Source organism: Moschus berezovskii, chromosome 7, assembly GCF_049115385.1.
Source record: "Moschus berezovskii isolate FMDL1 chromosome 7, NW_MosBer_1.0, whole genome shotgun sequence".
NCBI lineage: Eukaryota > Metazoa > Chordata > Mammalia > Artiodactyla > Moschidae > Moschus > Moschus berezovskii.
In genome coordinates, this window is record NC_142466.1 from 7,081,822 (window position 1) to 7,102,076 (window position 20,255).

A 20,255-nucleotide genomic window follows, 5' to 3' on the forward strand; every position below is an offset into this window, starting at 1 on the left:
AGCTAACCAGAAGCTGAGCTGAATGACTGTATTTTCCCTGGTTAGGAGACTAATTCTGTAACCCAAAATCTATCGTGATCTTAATAATGAAATAATGTATCTGATAGGCAAATGTTATGCCTTGTGCTAGTTGGCAACAATAAACATCTTATAACTTTTATTAAGAAATTACAGAAAAAGTTTAGCTTTTCCTCATGTCTTACCTCATTCTTAACGGCTTTTTCTTCGATCAGTTTTCTTACATCACGAATGCCCTTAATTTTCACCCACAGAAACATTCCAGCAGTAGGAACTTGCCATTCTGCCAAACCTACAAAGAAAAGAAGAGAAGAAATATTTTCTGAGTCCAGTTTTCATGATGTCAGTTATATCACTTAAATGACAGTAACTGTAAGCTAGCATTTCCAAAAAAATTCCTTCAGTGACAGAATTTTTAAAAATATATTTTTATGAGTCCTGAAATTAGATGTTCTGAGTTTTATTTCAAAGGGTGAGGGGAAGTTTTGAAAGGGAAAAAGGGGACTTATGTGTATATTTAGGGTTTTAGTGGATTTTAGAGCTATTCAGGAACTCTTGTGTCATGCCCATCTCTCTTCCTTAGAGCTGTCCCTAAGACACACATGTCTCTTTCAAATTGTAGGAGAGGATTCCTCAACTCCTTCTAGAATCTTACTAGCGTTTCAGTAAATTGTTCAGAAATATAATGAAGTTTTTATCAGAATGTAATTAGTTATAAAAGTAATACTTAAAATTAAGGAATTCTGGGTGCATTTGTAGGCTTTATGTTTCATTGAATATAAGGATAGAGAAACCAAGAAGGAAGAAAATTATTTTGATTTTAATTATTACCATTTTTAAATAAAAATTTGCTGTTGCTTAAAAGCCTTTTTTCAACTTTACAGGGTGGTAAAATAGTACTCTTATAAAAAATACTAATTGTATTTTTACCAGGACTTCATAGGGAAGAAGGTATGATGGAAATAAGGAATTGATACCTTGTATTAGGGCTTCCCAGGTGGCTGAGTCCTAAAGAGTCCACCAGCAATGCAGGAGACCTGGGTTTGATCCCTGGGTTGGAAAGATCCCTGGAGAAGGGAATGGCAACCTGCTCCAGTATTCTTGCCTGGAGAACCCCATGGACAGAGGAGCCTGGTGGGCTACAGTCCATGGGGTCTCATAGAGTCGGACTGAGCCACTTTCACTTCATTGTGTATTTACTGTTATTTTTGCCAAAGGCATTTTTAGTGGTGTAATTAAAGCCAGGAAGTTCATTTTACTTTCTTCCTTAATAGAAAATTAAATCTAAACTATCCTGAAATCAAATTAGCAATAGAAAACATTCAGTTCAGTTCAGTCACTCAGTTGTGTCCGACTCTCTGAGACCCCATGAATCACAGCACGCCAGGCCTCCCTGTCCATCACCAACTCCTGGAGTTCACACAAACTCATGTCCATCCAGTCGGTGATGCCATCCATCCATCTCATTCTCTGTCGTCCCCGTCTCCTCCCACCCCCAATCCCTCCCAGCATCAGAGTCTTTTCCAGTGAGTCAACTCGTCGCATGAGGTGGCCAAAGTATTGGAGTTTCAGCTTCAGCATCAGTCCTTCCAAAGAACACCCAGGATTGATCTTTTCTAGAATGGATTGGTTGGATCTCCTTGCAGTTCAAGGGACTCTCAAGAGTCTTCTCCAGTGCCACAGTTCAAAAGCATCAATTCTTCGGCGACCAGCTTTCTTATTCAGTTCAGTTCAGTCCCTCAGTCGTGTCCGACTCTGCGCGACCCCATGAATCACAGCACGACAGGCCTCCCTGTCCATCACCAACTCCGGGAGTTCACTCAAACTCATGTCCATAGGGTTGGCGATGCCATCCAGCCATCTCATTCTCTGTCGTCCCCTTCTCCTTACGCCCCCAACCTTTCCCAGCATCAGAGACTTTTCCAGTGAGTCAACTCGTCGCATGAGGTGGTCAAAGTATTGGAGTTTCAGCTTTAGCATCAGTCCTTCCAATGAACACCCAGGATTGATCTCCTTTAAAATGGACTGGTTGGATCTCTTGCAGTCTAAGGGACTCTCAAGAGTCTTCTCCAACACCACAGTTCAAAAGCATCAATTCTTCGGGCGATCAGCTTTCTTCACAGTCCAACTCTCACATCCATACATGACCATGGGAAAAACCATAGCCTTGACTAGACGGACCTTTGTTGGTAAAGTAATGTCTCTGCTTTTTAATATGCTATCTAGGTTGGTCATAACTTTCCTTCCAAAGGGTAAGCGTCTTTTAATTTCATAGCTGCAATCAGCATCCGCAGTGATTTTTGAGCCCCCCAAAATAAAGTCTGACACTGTCTCCAATATATTTCCATCTATTTCCCAGGAAGTGATGGGACCAGATGCCATGATCTTTGTTTTCTGAATGTTGGGCTTTAAGCCAACCTTTTCACTCTCTCTTTCACTTTCATCAAGACGCTTTTGAGTTCCTCTTCACTTTCTGCTATAAAGGTGGTGTCATCTGCATATCTGAGGTTATTGATCTTTCTCCCAGCAATCTTGATTCCAGCTTGTGCTTCTTCCAGCCCAGCGTTCCTCATGATGTACTCTGCATATAAGTTAAATAAGCAGGGTGACAATATACAGCCTTGACGTACTCCTTTTCCTATCTGGAACCAGTCTATTGTTTCATGTGCAGTTCTGACTGTTGCTTCCTGGCCTGCATACAGGTTTCTCAAGAGGCAGGTCAGGTGGTCTGGTATTCCCATCTCTTTCAGAATTTTCCACAGTTTATTGTGATCCACACAGTCAAAAGCTTTGGAATAGTCAATGAAGCAGAAATAGATGTTTCTGGAACTCTCTTGCTTTCTCCATGATCCAGCGGATGCTGGAAATTTGATCTCTGGTGCCTCTGCCTTTTCTAAAACCTGCTTGAACATCTGGGAGTTCACAGTTCACATATTGCTGAAGCCTGGCTTGGAGAATTTTGAGCATGACTTTACTAGCGTGTGAGATGAGTGCAATTGTGCGGTAGTTTGAGCATTCTTTGGCATTGCCTTTCTTTGGGATTGGAATGAAGACTGACCTTTTCCAGTCCTGTGGCCACTGCTGAGTTTTCCAAATCTGCTGGCATATTGAGTGCAGCACTTTCAGAGCATCATCTTTCAAGACTTGAAATAGCTCAATTGGAATTCCATCACCTCCACTAGCTTTGTTCATAGTGATGCTTTCTAAGGCCCACTTGACTTCACATTCCAAGATGTCTGGCTCTAGGTCAGTGATCACGTTATCGTGACTATCTTGGTCATGAAGATCTTTTTTGTACAGTTCTTCTGTATATTCTTGCCACATCTTCTTAATATCTTCTGCTTCTGTTAGGTCCATACCATTTCTGTCCTTTATTGAGCCCATCTTTGCATGAAATGTTCCCTTGGAATCTCTAATTTTCTTGAAGAGATCTCTTGTTTTTCCTGTTCTGTTGTTTTCCTCTATTTCTTTGCATTGATCACTGAGGAAGGCTTTCTTTTCTCTCCTTGCTATTCTTTGGAACTCTGCATTCAGATGCTTATATCTTTCCTTTACTCCTTTGCTTTTCGCTTCTCTTCTTTTTACAGCTATTTGTAAGGCCTCCTCAGACAGCCATTTCGCTCTTTTGCATTTCTTTTCCATGGGGATGGTCTTGGTCCCTGTCTCCTGTACAATGTCACGAACCTCCGTCCAGAGTTCATCAGGCACTCTGTCTATCATATCTTGTCCCTTAAATCTATTCCTCACTTCCACTGTATAATCATAAGGGATTTGATTTATGTCATATCTAAATGGTCTAGTGGTTTTCCCTACTTTCTTTAATTTCAGTCTGAATTTGGCATAAGGAGTTCACGATCTGAGCCACAGTCTGCTCCTGGTCTTGTTTTTGCTTTCTTATTAGATAGTAGATAAATGAGGTTAATGATTAAAAGTCATATCATCTGTAATGAAAAACCTGCCAAAGATTGCAGTATTTTGTTTTTATTAAGTCAGGAAGTATTATGTTGTCAATTTCCCAATTCCTCTTCTCTTCGGCACAACATTTTGAAAACCTTTTTGGTTCAGAGATTATTGGCTCTCAGCAGCTTATTGCTGGTTGATTGTTGGATTAATTGGTCTTTTCTTCTTAAACCACAGATTCTGTGCAGCAGTCAGGTATGGTGGAAATGCTGTAACTGTGGGAGGGTTATTGCTGTTACTTCTGACATTATTTGTAGGGTACAATTTCCATTTTTAAAGAGTACTTATTTCTGATTGCATTGCCTCTTTGTTGCTGCATGTGGGCTTTCCCTGGCCGTGGCGAGCAGGGGCTATTCTAGTTGCAGTGCACAGGCTTCTCACTGTGGTGGCTTTTCATGCTGCAGAGCATGCGCTCTAGAGTGCCAGTTTGATAGTTGTGGTGCTTGGGTTTAGTTGCCTGGGGCATAAGGGATCTTCCTAGAACAGGGATTGAACAGGTGTCCCCTGCATTGCAAGGCATATTCTTAACCATTGCACACCTGGGAAGCCCTAGAGTAACATTTTCTTGACCAGAATAGGCCTGGACCCTGTTTCCTTCCCCAGGATTATTAACAATACTCTGTGATATCACTCACTCATACAAGGACTGCTGCTCATCCCAGGACAGGATGTATGTTCCACTCACCACTTAACCACTTGTCTGCTGCTGCCAGTAATGCATCCCTCTGCTTCCGGTAGAAATCGGTAAGCCTAGAGGAAGAAAGCAATGAAAGAGATGTGTTTGCTACACTGATTGCAGAAACCCAAAGGCTCTGGAGTCCAGTCTATAAGAATCTATTTTGTATCTTGATGAAGATGTTGAAACTCAATGCGGGAATAGAGCATATTTGTTTGACCTGTCAGGTAGTAAACTTGGTATCATTGTGATTTTTCCATTATTTTGGAATAATTCAAAACAGAAAATTAATCAACTGAAGTCCATTTCTATATAAATTATGGAACCTAAAATACAGTACCTGTCAATGTGAGCCAGAAAGCCCTCTTCTCCCCACTGATGTAGAAGCTGTGATACCAGGAGCTAAAAGGCATGAGACAGTAACAAGGTTCATCCTCTAAATGTACTTTTTGTCAAATGTAACAGCAAGTCACTCTTGATTATGTATAAACCACACTAAGAAGATGCAATAAGCTGCACCAAGCTTTATAGGGCCAGTGACTTATAACAGTGTTGCTTAATAACAATGACAACAATAACACTGAAAATAAGAAATATTTCTATGGTCCTTGGTATATCCAAGAAACTGCTGTACCATATATTTCAGCACAGTTTGTCTTTGCAATACCCTTATTAGACAGGCCGCTATTTCTCTTTACTCATATAGAGACTGAGGCATTAGGTGAAGTTAAATTTCCTGTGATCCCTGCTGGTCACAGATCCTGGACTCAAGTCAGAGTGTCCAGGCCCAGATCCATTCAGTAACTGCTGCCCTTGCATGGCCTCTCGAAATAATGGTGTGTGACTTCAGCAAACCTCTTCCGTCCTGATGAGTTTTTATGGGGTTCCTGGGCTAGATGCCAGGACACAAGATGAATAAGATCTCTGACTCTAGGAGCCTGGTCTACACCTTGAAGCAGCTCGGGTGTATTTGAATCTCTTTTGCCTTTTGGAGCAAGCATCTGCGGTATCTGATCTTCTAATTCAGCCCAGCGGAAAATAGAGAGGCAGTCAGTGACCCCGCTCCCTGACCCCTTCACATTGTCTTGTTTGCCCGCATCCACTTTATGATCGGATTTTAAACATTCCTGTTTCCTAAATTGTCCTTACCTGAGTAAAAGTGCTGGTGTGCATTGTTGAAACTTGTATGTGTAAAACAATTCTCTCAATCAAGGGCTTTGGACCAGTTATAAACCCTACTCTCAACCTGCACAAAGACGGAAAAGGCATATTACCAATCCTGCTACATCAGTTAACATCACGTTACTGATTTCATGGGGAAGGAGGTTGTAACCTGGGGACAAAGGAAGCTAGAAAGTTAACACCTTCTAGTAACACTACTTCTTATTTAAAGTACACATTTACATTTAACTGTACACTTAAAATAGAATGCATATCTGACCATGTATTTCTAAATGTGTTTTTTCATACATGCAACCACAAACCTGACCAGTCCTCCTATACTTATGACTTAATTTGACCACTGAGGATGGATTAGGAGAAAAGTCTGTTACTAACAGTAATAATCAAACAGATGTGTTAAGGTGAGTGTATAGAAGCATCTTAAGTGAGAAGAACTGTCTGCACTAAAGATGCTGAGTGGCAGACCCTGTCACCTTTATCTGCAGCTTGAAGGCAGAGCCAGGGCCTTACCCCGAGGACAGGACTTTGGAAAAAGAGTCAGCTCGGATGACACGCCCATCCACGTCCATGGAGAGAAATGTCGGTGCCCAGGGCTTGAAATAGAAGATAAATACAGTATTTATATCTGTTAGAGGCTGTATCCCTACTTTGTGCAGAGAGTGGGGAAACTTCACATAGGACCTCCTTGTCCCAAGGCTTGAGATCCAGGATGAACAGTTTTCCAGGAAGGAGTCCAGGAAAACTAGTTTGGAAAAGACCACAACAAAGAGGGTCATCAGCATGCAGGGCTGTTTAGAAAGGGAATGCTGACCCTTAGAACAGCTAGAAACCCTGAAAAAGTATAAATGAAGATGAGCCATGTAGTCAGCTTGCAATGCTGAACCTTCCACATTTATGTCAAAGTAAATGCCCACAGGGAAGGGGGCCATGGTTGTGTTTAGGGTGGGTGGCAGGCAGACATGATTGTCAGGCAAATAGATAAAAAGCCAAGAGTTGTGTTTCTTTTCAGTAGATTTGTAGTGGGGACTGAATCCATGTGTCTGTTCTCTGCAGCCCTGAGAGCAATTCTAGTGTTAGATTTTGAGGAACCGGGTGTTGGAGTCTGTGCCATTGCTGTTGTCTCCTGGGAATGATGCTCGGGGACAGGGTGCACATGGACACTGGGGAAGGATCTAGAAGCCCTTTATGGTGCAGGTGCATTCCTGTCCCTATGCGACAGGGATGGCATGCAGGGAGCATGATGCTAGGAACGCCCCCCTCTGCTCACAGTTACATCACTGACTGAGCACAGGCCTCCGCCTTCTCTCTGAACACAGCTCCCAAGTCCTGCAGCCCATCAGCCTCCCTGAGAGACTGAGGCTGACACCCCAGGAGACACCCACTCCACATCCCTGGTACAATGTTTAAGAAGCTACCATCTGGATTTGGAGTCAAAAGGACCCATGTCTTCCTCCATGTGCCTGGCACAGAGCCAGCCACTGTTCTAAAAGTAGGGAATTTCTGGAATAAGCAGTAATACCACAGATGAAAATATTCAGCAGCCAGGCTAATATCCGATCAGGTGCATTAACAACACTTCATCTTCTGATTGTGGGCTGAGTTGACACCATCACTTACCTTGTTGAACTGCATAAAATAGTAAGGATCATCTTCTATGATGAGGAAGTCATATTTTCTTGCGAGCTACAAAAAGGTTAAAGGAGCATATTTATTTCTTAAGAGTTATCTAAGATGAAAATCACTTGGAATCAGAGTTCTTTGTACGCACACATTCATTCGTCCCAGCAACTACTGAGTCCCCGCTGTCCTAGGAGGGCGAACCAGCCCTAAAGGCTCTGTCTGCATAGAACTTAGATTCTCGTGATAAAGACAGAACCTGAGCTCCTAGATAGTGACCAGTGCAGGATTAGGTGGGAGGTTCTGAGGGCCCGGCAGATGGTTGAAGAGGCTGATGTTTGAGAGAGAGAGAGAGACAGGGAAGCTCCAGGGGAGCTCAGGCTGACCTGAAGGATCAGTTGTGCAGATGCTGGGGGAGAAGATGTTTAGACTGAGAGAGCAGGGAGCAGTGGCCCTGGAGTCAGAAAGTACTAGGTGTGTTTCAGGGACAGAAGTTTCTAGAAGGCATAGATGTTTAAGGGACAGAAGGAAGGGTATGAGAGGCCCTAAGCTTACACAGAGGCCCGGGTTCCATCACTGCGTGCGGCGGACTTTTGATACTGTTTGCAGTGAGGTGAAGCGGCGGGAGGAGGCACTGTAAGCCACGCTAGAGCAGGAAGGATGTCAAGGGCTGCTGTGGGGGTCGGGTGGCAGCTCTGAGGGGCTCACAGGTCAGGGAGGGAGCGTGTCTGAGGAGACGGTGGGTTTGCTTAACACGGGTGGTAGGAGCTACTGTATGGGCTGGAGGCGGGGGATGAAGAGAAGACAGAAGGAAGAGACGGCTGTAAGAGGTGAGTGTAACATCCCACCAAGAATAGCATCTCTTTCAGTGAAAATATCAATTAAAGGGAAAGAAACATATCATAGTCAACCAGACTGTAGTAAATTCTTGTGTTTAAACTTGTGGCGACCCTCGCATAGATGGCTTCTTTTTATTAAAAATCATCTTCCTTGACAGGAAGAGGCTAAGCAGAGAAGGAATTTGGGAGCCCTCTTCTAAAGAGTCAGAAGGAAACAAGAACACACGCACATAACACCTTCTTGAAAATACCTCATAGATTTCCCTTTTGCGCTCAGCTGTTAATGAGTTCCCAGCAGGGTTGCTGCCATTTGGGACAGTGTAAAGAAATTTGGGGGTGTTTTTCTCGGGGTCCTTTGAATCTTCTGGTTTCCATTTGGAAAGTATTTCTCTGAGGGAGTCTGGAATAATCCCGTGCTCATCACTGGAAATATTAATCATGTTGCAGCCCAGGGGTTGCAGCTGTCAAATACACAGAGAAAAGTAAATCTAAGATTGAGACATGATTACAAAATATCCGTGTCAAGGGTTCTTACACTAAGGAGAATGTTACCATTTACACCCTTAAATGCAAACCTTCCCTCAGCTCTATGCCCACACTGCATTATCTTCACAATTATGATTAGAACTGGTTCATAAAATAGGTGTTTATTAGAGAATGATTTTGAGAAAGGAAATCAATCTTAGAAAGCACCTGTGATGCTAATACATAAAAAGTTATAAGCAGAGGTGATACTCAGAATATTGGACAAGTGGTGTAGCCTGGGGGCAACAGACACAGAGCAGGGTGGGATGGGGCCCTGGAGACCCCCTGCCATGCCAGCATTAGCGCTGCACTGTGGGGGCTCAGGGCGGCCTCAGGAGAGGGGTCGGGGGGCCAGGGTGGTGCTGGGGCACCAAGGAGCATCAGGGCCATGGCTCCGCAAGGGGTGTGCAAGTATTTCAATACTGTACTGACTGCAGAGGCTGTAGTCAAAAGTAGTGGCCTTGCTTACAGAGTTTTGTGAAAGACTTGTGTTTTCATATTTTATGTTTATGGATGAATGAAAGAAAAAACATGAGACTTAGTAAATAAGAAGGAAAGGAAGCCATTCACAAAATGAAAAGACAACTTATGGATTTGGAGGACATATTTAGAACAAGGGATGAATTTCCAAATTATACAATTCACACAATTCAATATAAAAAAAAAAAAGAAAAACAACCCAGTCAAAAATGGACAAAGGTCCTAAATAGATATTTCTCCAAAGAAGACATACAGATGGCCAACATGCACATGACAAGATGCTCAACATTGCTAATTATAGAGAAAAGCTAATGAAAACTACAATGAGGCATATCTCACATCAGTCAGAATGGCTATGATCAAAACGTCTGTAAACAATAAATGCTGGAGAGGGTTTGGTGAGAATGGAACCTTCCTACACTGTTGATGGAAATGTAAATCATATAGATCCTATGGAGAACTGTATGGAGGTTCACTAACAGACTAGAAATAGAGTTACATATATGATCCAGTGATCCCACTTCTGGATAATTCAAGAATATATATCCACACCAATGTTCAGCACTATTTACAATAGTCAGGACATGGAAGCCACCTAATGTCCACTGAGAGATGAATGCATAAAGAAAATGCGGTTCCTATATACAGTGGAATATTGTGTGTTTAACCTCCAGGTTGTGTCCAACTCATTGGGACTCTACAGGCTGCTGCGCGCCAGGCTTCTCTGTCCCTCACCATCTTTTGGAGTTTGCCCAAGTTCATGTTCATAGCATCAGTGATACCATCCAACCAACTTATCCTCTGTCACCTTTTTTTGCTTCTGCCTTCAACCTTTCCCAGCATCAGGGTCTTTTCCAGTGAGTTGGCTCTTCATATCAGGTGGCCAAAGTATTGGAGCTTCAGCTTCTGTATCAGTCCTTCCAATGAGTATTCAGGGTTGATTTACTTTAAGATTGACTGGTTTGATCTCCTTGCAGTCCAGGGGACTCTCCAGCACCACAGTTCAAAAGCATCACTTCTTCAGCACTCAGCGTTCTCAACTGTACATGACCACTGGAAAGACCATAGTCTTGACTATTCAGACTTTTGTCGGCAAAGTAATGTTTTTGCTTTTAAACACACTGTCTAGGTTTTTCATTGCTTTCCTGCCAAGAAGCAATCGTCTTTAATTTCATGGCTGCAGTCACCGTCTGCAGTGATTTTAGAGCCCAAGAAGAGGAAATCTGTCACTGCTTCCACCTTTTCCCCTTCTATTTGCCATGAAGTGATAGGGCTGGATGCCATGATCTTGGTTTATTTAACATTTAGTTTTAAGCCAGCTTTTTCACTCTTGTCCTTCACCCTCATCAAGAGGTTTTTTAGTTTCTCTTTGCTTTCTGCCATTGGAGCGGTGTCATCCACGTATCTGAGATTGTTGATACTTCTCCTGGCAATCTCAGTTCCAGTTTGTAACTCATCCAGGCTGGTATTTCTCATGATGGGCTCTGCGTATAAGTTAAATAAACAAAATGACAATAAACAGCCTTGTTGAACTCCTTTCTCAATCCTGAACCAGTCAGTTGTTACATACAAGGTTCTGTTGCCTCTTGACCAGCATACAGATAGGTAAGATGGTCTGTATTCCCATCTCTTTAAGAGTTTTCCACAGTTGGTTATGATCCATAGTCAAAGGCTTTAGCATAGTCAATGAAACGGAGGTAGGTGTTTTTCTGGAATCCCTTTGCTTTCTCTATGAACCAGGCATTATTGGCAGTTTGATCTCTGGTTCCTCTGCCTTTTCTAAACCCAGTTTGAAAATCTTGAAGTTCTTGGTTCACATAATGATGAAGCCTAGCTTGCAGGATTTTGAGCCTAACCTTACTAATGTGGGAGATGAGTGCAGTTGTCTGATGATTTGAACTTTGTTTAATACTGCCCTTTTTGGGAACTGGGATGGAGATTGAGCTTTTCCAGTCCTGTGGCCATGGCTAGGTTTTCCAAATTTGTGGACATATTGATTGCATAACTCTTTTAGGATTATAAGTAACTCTTATATAGTCACTTCCACTATCTTTATTGATAGCAGTGCTTTCCTAAGGCCCACTTGACTTCAAATTCCAGAATGTCTGGCTCTGGGTGAGTGACCATACCATCATAGTTATCTGGGTCATTAAGATCTTTAATGCACAGTTCTTTTGTTTATTCTTTCCATCTCTTCTTGATTTCTTCTGTTTCTACAACATCTTTAGTCTGTCCTTTATTGTGCCCTTCTTTGGATTAGATATTCCTTTTATATCTCCAATTTTCTTGAAGATATCTCTAATCTTTCCCCTTCTGTTGTTTTCCTCTATTTCTTTACATTGTTCATTGAAGAAGGACTACTTCTATATTACTCAGCCATAAAAAAGAATGAAATGATGCCATTTGTAGTCACATGGGTCTAGAGATTATCATACTAAGTGAAGTAAATCAAAGAAAGACAAATATTATATGATATCACTTACATATGTAATCTCAAATAGACTTACAGACATAACAACTTATGATTATTAAAGGGGAAACGTGGGGAGGGATATAGTAGGAATTTGGTTTGACATATGCATTCTACAATATATAAAATCAACAGCAGTCTCCTACTGTATAGCATAGGCAACTATATTCAATGTCTTATAATAACCTATAATGGAAAAGAATCTGAAAAGAACAGATATGTATTATATATATATGCGTGCATATATATATATATATATATATATATATATCTGAATCAGTTTCCTGTACACTTAAAACTAAAATGACATCGTTAATAATCTATATTTCGATAAAATTAAAAATAATAATAATTGAGGTTAGCTTCTCAGAAAAATAGTTTTCAAGGGATAAGCAAACATAATTAGTAGAGGTCAAATGTATACTTATGGACTGAGAATAGTCTAGACCATATTTGCAGCAAATTTAAAAGATCTTAGGTTTTCCAAGCACATCTACATGAATAAAAGAAGTTGATGTTGGGTGATGAGATAAATGCACATGGAACTTCAGCCTATTCCCTCAGAGGCTGGTACGGATTTGTGTTTTGGCATGTGATAATGTATGTGCATCCAGCTATTTACATAGATGCACGTTTTACACGTATAGGCATTGTCTAATCTAATGCCTTATGAGTTTAGGAAAGTAGTTAATAATTAGTCTCCAATCACAAAGAAAAGGCAATTATTTTACTTTAGTTTTAAAAGGGCTTCCCTTGAGGGCTTCCCTGGTAACTCAGATGGGAAAGAATCTACCTGCAATGCAGGAGACCCTGGTTCGATCCCAGGGTTAGGAAGATTCCCTTGGAAGAGTGCATGGCAACCCACTCCAGTATTCTTGCCTAGAAAATCTCCATTGACAGAGGAGCCTAGTAGGCTACAGTCCATGGGGTGGCAAAGAGTCGGACATGACTGAGTGACTAAGCACAGCATACCTGGTGGCTTGGCCAGTGAAGAATCTGCCTACAATGCAGGAAACACAGGTTCAATCCCTGGGTCAAGAGGTCCCCTGGAGGAGGGAATGGCAACCAACTCCAGCATTCTTGCCTGGAGAATCCCATAAATAGAGGAGCCTGGGGAGCTACAATCTATAGGGTCACAAAGAGGCGGACGTGACTGAGCAACTAACACTTTCACTTTAAAGTTGTGGTAAAATATGTATTACTAAAAACTGTGCCATTCTAAAGTGTGTGATTCAGTGGCAATAACTGTGTTCACAATGTGTGCATCTCATGACACTATCAATTCCAGAATCATTTCATCACTCCAAACAGAAACCCTATACCCACTAAGCAACAGCTCCCCATTTTCCCCTCCCCAGTCCGTGGTCACCTCTAATCAACTTCTGGTGTCTATGAATTTGCTTGTTTTATATATTTTGTATAAGGGGAATCATACAATATTTGTTCTTTTGTGTCTGGCTGCTTTCTTTGAGCGCCTGCAATGATGGGCCTGCTTTATTCTTCAGAGAGTGGGTAAGACCAATGGTTAGAAAGTTGCTATTGCTGCTAAGTTGCTGCTGCTAAGTCGACTCTGTGTGACCCCATAGACGGAAGCCCACCAGGCTCCCACGTCCCTGGGATTCTCCAGGCAAGAACACTGGAGTGGGTTGCCATTTCCTTCTCCAGAAAGTTGGTACACTGAGTTGAAATTGCTTCCACACTTTGGTTCCAGTTCTGCCAAATCTAACTCCTCTGTGACACGGCTAACTTTAATGGGGTTGAGGACAATCCTCATGTCCCTGTGGATCTCCTCTTTCTGCGGAGAAGAGCATGGTTCCTAAAAACATTCAACGTATGGTCTCATTTCCAATTCTTTGTGAATCTGGTTGCTTCTCTGACTGTGTTCACATCAACCCCAAAGTACTGTGTCCCAGACAGTGCTGAGTTCTGACCAGGGCCCAGCAGAGCAGGTGCTCTGCCTCCTTATTCTGGGTCTAGAGTCTTATAATAAACACTAGATATGAAAGTCCTGGTCATACTGGTAGGTTTAGTTATATTACACTGACATATGATTTGTCTTAGACATGTGGCAATATAGACAGTAATAGAAAATGTCTTTGTAAATTAAAAGGCATTTCAAGTGAAAAACTAAGAAAATGGGACATGATTTTGCCTGACTGAATATTAGCACATCTACATTTAGATTTTGTCCAAAGAAATGTATAAATCAGAGGGTATGTTTAGCATACTTTCCTTATACTAAAACTTGTCTTTACGAAAGAAGCTATTTATTTTTCAGTGGGCAGATAATCTTAAAGGTGCGGTGGTTTCTCCTTCTTTATTATGAGAAAGAGACTTGCCTTTTGTAAGAATATGTACTCACAGCATGAATTGTCCCTGAATAAATAGGTTCATTTACAAGGATGTTATCTCCAGGATTAACGATCATTTCAAACACCTAACAAAAAAAAACACAGGTTAGCTTGGAAAATATACTTTCAAGTCTTAGAACACCTCCTCCAACTTTTTTTTTTTTTTTGAGCTCACTAGGGTTCTAGAGTGGTGTCCCTGATGGCTCGGTTGGTAAAGAATTCACCTGCAATGCGGGAGACCCCGATTTGATTCCTGAGTCAGGATGATCATCTGGAGAAAGGATAGTCTACCCACTCCGGTATTCTTGGGCTTCCCTTGTTACTCAGCTGCTAAAGAATCTGCCCGTAATGCAGGAGACCTGGGTATGATCGCTGGGTTGGGAAGATCCCCTGGAGAAGGGAAAGGCTACCCACTCCAGTATTCTTGCCTGGAGAATCCCATGGACTGTATAGTCTATGGGGTCGCAAAGAGTTGGACATGACTGAGCGACTTTCACATTCAAGGTTCCAGAGTAGGAGTTGGCAAGTTTTCCACATTGCCACCACCCATCTCTGCCTCGTGGTGAGAACGCAGCCATAGACAGCGTGTAAGCTGAGTTCCACTGAAGCTCTACGTATACAATCAGACAAGGGTCGGTTTTGTTCTCAACTTCTACACTGAAAAATAACAGAACTGATTTGGATCCTAAACACATTTACGCTTTCTTTGAGAAGTTGGACTCTGTTTAAGCCGGGCCTGTGTAATGGATGGAGAGAAGGTGGAGGTTATACGGGATGGTTTGACCCTCATGAAGGTGCTGGAGCACTGAGCTCGGCACCACTCAGGTAAGCATGCCTGTGAATCAGTGAGAAGCGCTACTGCGTGATGCCCGTGTTCCAGGTGCTCGCTGTAGGAGGACTGGGGCACTCAGCAGACTTGGGGTATTCAGGGAAGGCTTCCTTGAGGAAGCGAGGAGTTGGGGAAGAGGTGACGACAGGCACACATTTGAGAAACCGAAAGAATCCTGCGGCTCGAGGTGGAGTGTGAAGAGCAGAGTGGAGGGAGGTCAGAAGGAAGTGGGCAGACAGCATCCCATGGAGGCCTTTGGAGCAGCGAGCCAGCGAGAGTTTTAAGTAGAGGGCGGGACCCAGGAGTCATGAGAGCAGACCGGCATTTGAGAAGGTCATTCTGGCTGCAAAATCAAAGTATCAGAGAGGGGTGAGAATACAGGTCTGGGAAGATTTTCGGCTCGCTTGGGAGGTTTTTGCTGCAGTCCCAGGGAAAGGCAAGGGTGGTCTGGATGGGGGGGTGGTGGTGGAACTGAAGAGAGGTGAGGGGCATCTGGGAAACCAGGGGCAAGGGACATACGTGTGGGCTGAGGGAAGTGGGGAAGGAGGGGCCTCTGGACTTCTGGCTGGACAGTAAGGAGGTGATGGGACGGGCGTCATTCATGGACACCACCCCCAGTATTGTCTGTTTCTGAGGGAGAAGCAGCTGAGTGTGTTTTGGTGTGAGGTGCCGCTGAAACAGCCTGGGGTGAGGCCAGTGGGGGCGGTGGACACGTGGATGTGGAGGGCGCCTGGCGATGGAGGCGTGGGCAGGGTCACCTGGCGTGATGCCCAGGGGAGCTGTGTGCAGGAAGGGAAGAGGTCTGAGGCCCAGTCTTGCGGGGCTCCTGTGAACCATGGACACTTTAGGGTGGGCAGGGCAAGGTCGGAGGAGTGTTCCAGAAAGGACGGTTTCAGCAAGGGCTCAGGAGACGCGGAGGTCAAGGGAGACCAGGCCTGCAAATCAGAGCGGATCTTGAGGACAGTGTGATGCCTCAGGACATCAGCAGAGCCAGACAAAGATTTCCCTGCCTGATTCAGAGGGGTCCGTTCCAACTAATCTTACACAAGGCACAGAACCATCCTTTCCTACCCTGGGATGTTTCATCATCCCCAGGTCAAGCCTCTCGTCTGTGTCATTTTAACAACCTAGAGCTCTTGATAAACATCATGGCCAGTATCCATTGAGGCAGAATATCTGACTTTGCTTTCCCGATTTGGCCTGGGATATTCCATTTACTATTCCTTATGAGCTTTAGGCATTTTATGACAAACACAGTCCTCCTCTCACAAGTTAGTTGATTTACATTTTACAGGCCCTCCAAGGACCAAGCAAATCCATGTATAGTCCATGGATCAGATGAAAACCTCATGACCAACATTTCCTGTCTTGGTAAGGGGACATGACAAAGTCCAATATCCTAAATGAGGAGTGAGTGCTGTTTATTATTTGAGATTTGTGCACCTAAAATTATCTTTATCCTGGAGAGCAAAGTGGAAGAAATGTTAAACCAGTTTCCCAGGAGGCCTCTGTAACTGCATGGCTGTGAGCCAGTGAGTTACTGATGTTTTTGGCCACATGTGCTGTCTTCCTCTTTGATATGACTGATGTTGAGACAGACAAAGAAGAAACTTTCCAGAGCAAGTTTCTGGGGGAGAAAAAGGCTATGGTGTAACTTCCTAGAAGTATTTCAGTGAAAAGAACTTTTTTCCTACTGATCTTGGGCATCACAAATATTTCTCCTCAAAAAAAAGAGAAAAACTCAAACAGTGCTTAATCCTTGTCTTTTTGCTAGTTAAGTACAGAAAAAGGGAGGAAAATTATAAAGTGTTATTACTTTAATATATTATGTAATAATAATTTAAGTGAAATTTATTAAAAGTAACCAGATTGTAGTTTTCACATGTACATAAAAAAGAAGAGCAAGAAAACTACTCTGATTTGATAGAAACAAGAGTCAAACTTCAATCTCAATGTGAAGACTGAATATAGAACCTCCTTATCCCAGACTAATTTTCAAGAAAAATAAAAGCTATATGAAACTGAGAACTGTACACACAGTCTCTTTAATGGGCATACCCAGTGGTGACTGTCTCTGTGGACTTCCTGGAATCCAGGAGAGACGCAGAGAGAGAGACCGACAGAGAGAGACAGAGAGAAGACTCTCCCAGAGGAGAGGTCAGCCACAGACCAGACGTAGCCTTAGATCTGGAGGCGCACAGCCAAGAGGGAGCCGGGGCACAAGAGGCAGCTGGTACAGACGATGACATCAGCAGACGCACAAAGGGGTGAGGCCTCATCTCAGGAGGCTCAGGACACACCCTCGAGGAATTAAAAAGTCATACGGACATAACCACAGCCTAACTCAACGTGGCCTGAATCTCCGAGCCACAGGAAACTGATCTGTGCTCACTAAGCTGCAGGGAAGCTTGTCCTAAGGACTCAGAGCTCTGGGCTCTCTGTGTACGAGAAATCAGGTTGGTGAATGTCTTCAAGTCCTACTTATGATTCTAGTGAATACTTGGTATCCCACAAAACATGCTGCTCTGTGGTTAAGGGAGAGATGGCTGTATGGGTGCACATGTCAGATTCTTGCCAAGGGTGCCCTTCCCCTCGTCTTACCTTACAGAGACCTTCTAGGCTGCCACATGTGACACACATGTCCATCTGTCCTTGGCTGGGTGCATAATGGATGGTTGGCGGATTGTGCAATTTTACTTGTAACTGTTTTAGCCAGGATAACAGCTCTGGGATTCTAAAGCATAAATGCATTTAAAAATTGACAGTAGTGAAAATCAGAATACTAGTAGACAGCAACTAAATGGTGACTTCACACCAGGCACTTTACACATTTGAGTTAAAAATCTTCAAATGCTTTTTGACAATATTAATATCTTTACTTAAAAGACAAGTAAATCTCCTGACTTAGAGATTAAGAAATCCACAAAAGTTAATTGGTTGGTGTAAAAGAGCTGAGATTAGAATCCACAGCTTTCTTATTCCAAAGCCTGTACTTTTTATTTATTTATTTATCCCTGTACCATTTATATTTCTTTTCTTTTTGTTTTGTTTTCCTTAGGAAGATTTTCTTAGGATACTTAGAAATCCAGGTTAAGTTCTTTGCATCATGAAAAGAAAAACCTAGGTGTACATTGTATACAATATAATTCTTATTCACCCAACATGCCTTGTTCTTTAATCACAGAGGAAATAGGCTTTAATGTATAATTGACACTCTATAGGTTACCCTTCATCGCTGGAAGAAAACCAGATAAGTAAAGCCTTTGAATGTTTGTTTCATTTGCCTTTATGAAACTATACACATCTGAACTTCAGGCAATATATTTGCACAGCTGCCTGTTTAGAATGGGAACATAATTAGTGAAAAATTCCCCCAGGAAATAAAATGGTTGCTTCCTGGATCATCTTTTTCCTCATTCTCCTACCCTGCTTCTTCAGTTAGCTTATCTTCTCTCTTTTTATTCTGTTTCATCCCCCCCCCACCCCAGTCTCAGCTCAAATGATATCTCCTTCAAAAGCCTTCTCTCCGTCTCCTAGTTATGTATGCTTTAGAAGTGATCAGTAGGGGTGTTAAGCTGTCAGTATCCTTGCTGCATTAATTTCTCTTTAACAACTCTTCCTCAAACCTTCCTACCTACTGACTATCCAATTAAAAAGACACAAGTAACATTGTCAGCTGACTGTAGAACATTACTCATGAAAATGAATCAAGTAAGTTAAATTATCTCTTGATCAGTACCCAGCACTCTGAGAATACTGCAGTGCTTTCTTCATCAACTCTTCGTCAAATTGGATAACTTTCCCATTTTCTATGGTGATAACTGCAGTCTTGAAAGGGAACATGTTGGGGTTTGGATTTCCAGTTGCCAAGGAGATGACAGATTTCGGGGCCTTGGCCAATTTCTCATCTTAAACAACATGGAAGAGAAGAAGAAACACTTTCAGTGAAGACTTTCATAAGCGGAGATGGTCAGTATGCTGCATTAAAGGCAACAAAGCTTTCTGAAAGAAGCATAGAAGACGAATTTTTCTGAGCTGACCTCACTGGTGGAGGAAGTAAGGAATCAACAGGTGCAGCTAAGAAGGCCGCCTGATCAAGCAGCAAGCCAGGGACACAGCAACAGAAAACCCCCTCCACTCGGCCCTTCCGGCTCACCAGGCTCCCTGCACCCGCTTCTGTCCTGCACCCACCCTCCCTGCTCTGCACGCGCCTGCAGGCTGTGCTGAACCCCAGCTCCTGTGCCCAGAAGAGCGTCCTGGACCCTAACCGGGACGTGCCCACCGCGGCCTGGGCTCTCTGTTGATTTACTGCCCTCCTGCCTATTTCAGCCTGACTTCTGTGTCAAGTCTGCACAGAGCCACGTTCACCCAGCCTGGGGCTGCTTTGTGGGAGCACCCCCTCCACTTCCACTCTGGAGGGGAGGGGCACAGCTTGAACTCACACATGACTCTGATGGAATAAGGTTTTCTGGCCGCACTCTTGGCTGTGATGAACCGTGTGTAATTCATTCTGGATTCCAAGTACCAAGCCCCTCCTTTGGTGGTTGAAGACTAGGAAAACAAACCAAGGATCCATGTCAGTCCTGCCACCTAATTCTCTCCCAGGAAAGATCTCTTTTGCTGCTGGTCAGTCCCACTCACATGGTCAGGCTTCGTGTCCCCTTCTGCCCATCAGAGCAGCTACTGGAATGCGGGGGACCTGAGGTTGTGCTTGGAAATTCAAGGCAGAGAATGGCCAGTGTGGTGGGAAAGGGTAGGCGGCAAGGGCTAAACTAGGGACAGCTCACCTGAGGTCAGAAGCTGAAATCTGAAGAGATGATTGGTTGCTAGAAAATCAAAGAGACCAGACTTTGAAATTGTCAGGAGCCACTGCAGGAGAAACTCTCCTGAGGCTGTGGAATGAGTGATCAAGTTTCGCAGCTCAGGCTGCCTTTTAAAGGCTTGGCTTAGGACTCCTGGGGGCAGAATGAATTAAAGGGCCACGAGTTCTGGACTCTGTCATTCTCTAAATATTTGTTGAGTGCTTCCTCTGTGCTGGGAGCTGTATCACGTTTAGAGTGATGATGGAGACAGAGAACAGGTCTGGAGGCTGGAAGTACAGGGTGAAGGCATCGGCAGGCATGGTTCTCTCTGAGACCTGTGACCCAGCATCTGTTCCAGGCCTCTCTCCTAGGTGCTGGTGGTGTGCTGGTATGTTTGAACATTCCTTATCTGTGGCTGCATCACCGTGATGTCGGCCTTCATCTGCACATGGCGTCTCCCTGTGTGTGCACGCCCCTGCTTTCAAACTCTTTATAAGGACACCAGT

At 43.3% G+C, this 20,255-nt stretch overlaps 1 protein-coding gene across 1 annotated transcript in view; it reads right to left on the reverse strand.

Moving 5' to 3' along the window:
- LOC129557471 (kynurenine/alpha-aminoadipate aminotransferase, mitochondrial-like) overlaps window positions 1–19,844 on the reverse strand; it is a 33,871-nt gene extending 14,027 nt beyond the window's left edge. The window contains exons 1-12 of the mRNA XM_055428016.2: window positions 19,735–19,844; window positions 19,390–19,498; window positions 18,687–18,855; window positions 17,549–17,681; window positions 14,130–14,204; window positions 8,544–8,753; window positions 7,454–7,519; window positions 6,347–6,429; window positions 5,804–5,900; window positions 4,995–5,056; window positions 4,664–4,728; window positions 204–310 (exon numbers count right to left, since the gene is read on the reverse strand). Of these exons, the coding sequence (XP_055283991.1) occupies window positions 204–310; window positions 4,664–4,728; window positions 4,995–5,056; window positions 5,804–5,900; window positions 6,347–6,429; window positions 7,454–7,519; window positions 8,544–8,753; window positions 14,130–14,204; window positions 17,549–17,681; window positions 18,687–18,855; window positions 19,390–19,456 (1,134 nt within the window). The 5' untranslated portion in view covers window positions 19,457–19,498; window positions 19,735–19,844. The remainder of the gene's footprint in view (window positions 1–203; window positions 311–4,663; window positions 4,729–4,994; window positions 5,057–5,803; window positions 5,901–6,346; window positions 6,430–7,453; window positions 7,520–8,543; window positions 8,754–14,129; window positions 14,205–17,548; window positions 17,682–18,686; window positions 18,856–19,389; window positions 19,499–19,734) is intronic.
- Window positions 19,845–20,255: the final 411 nt, after the last annotated feature.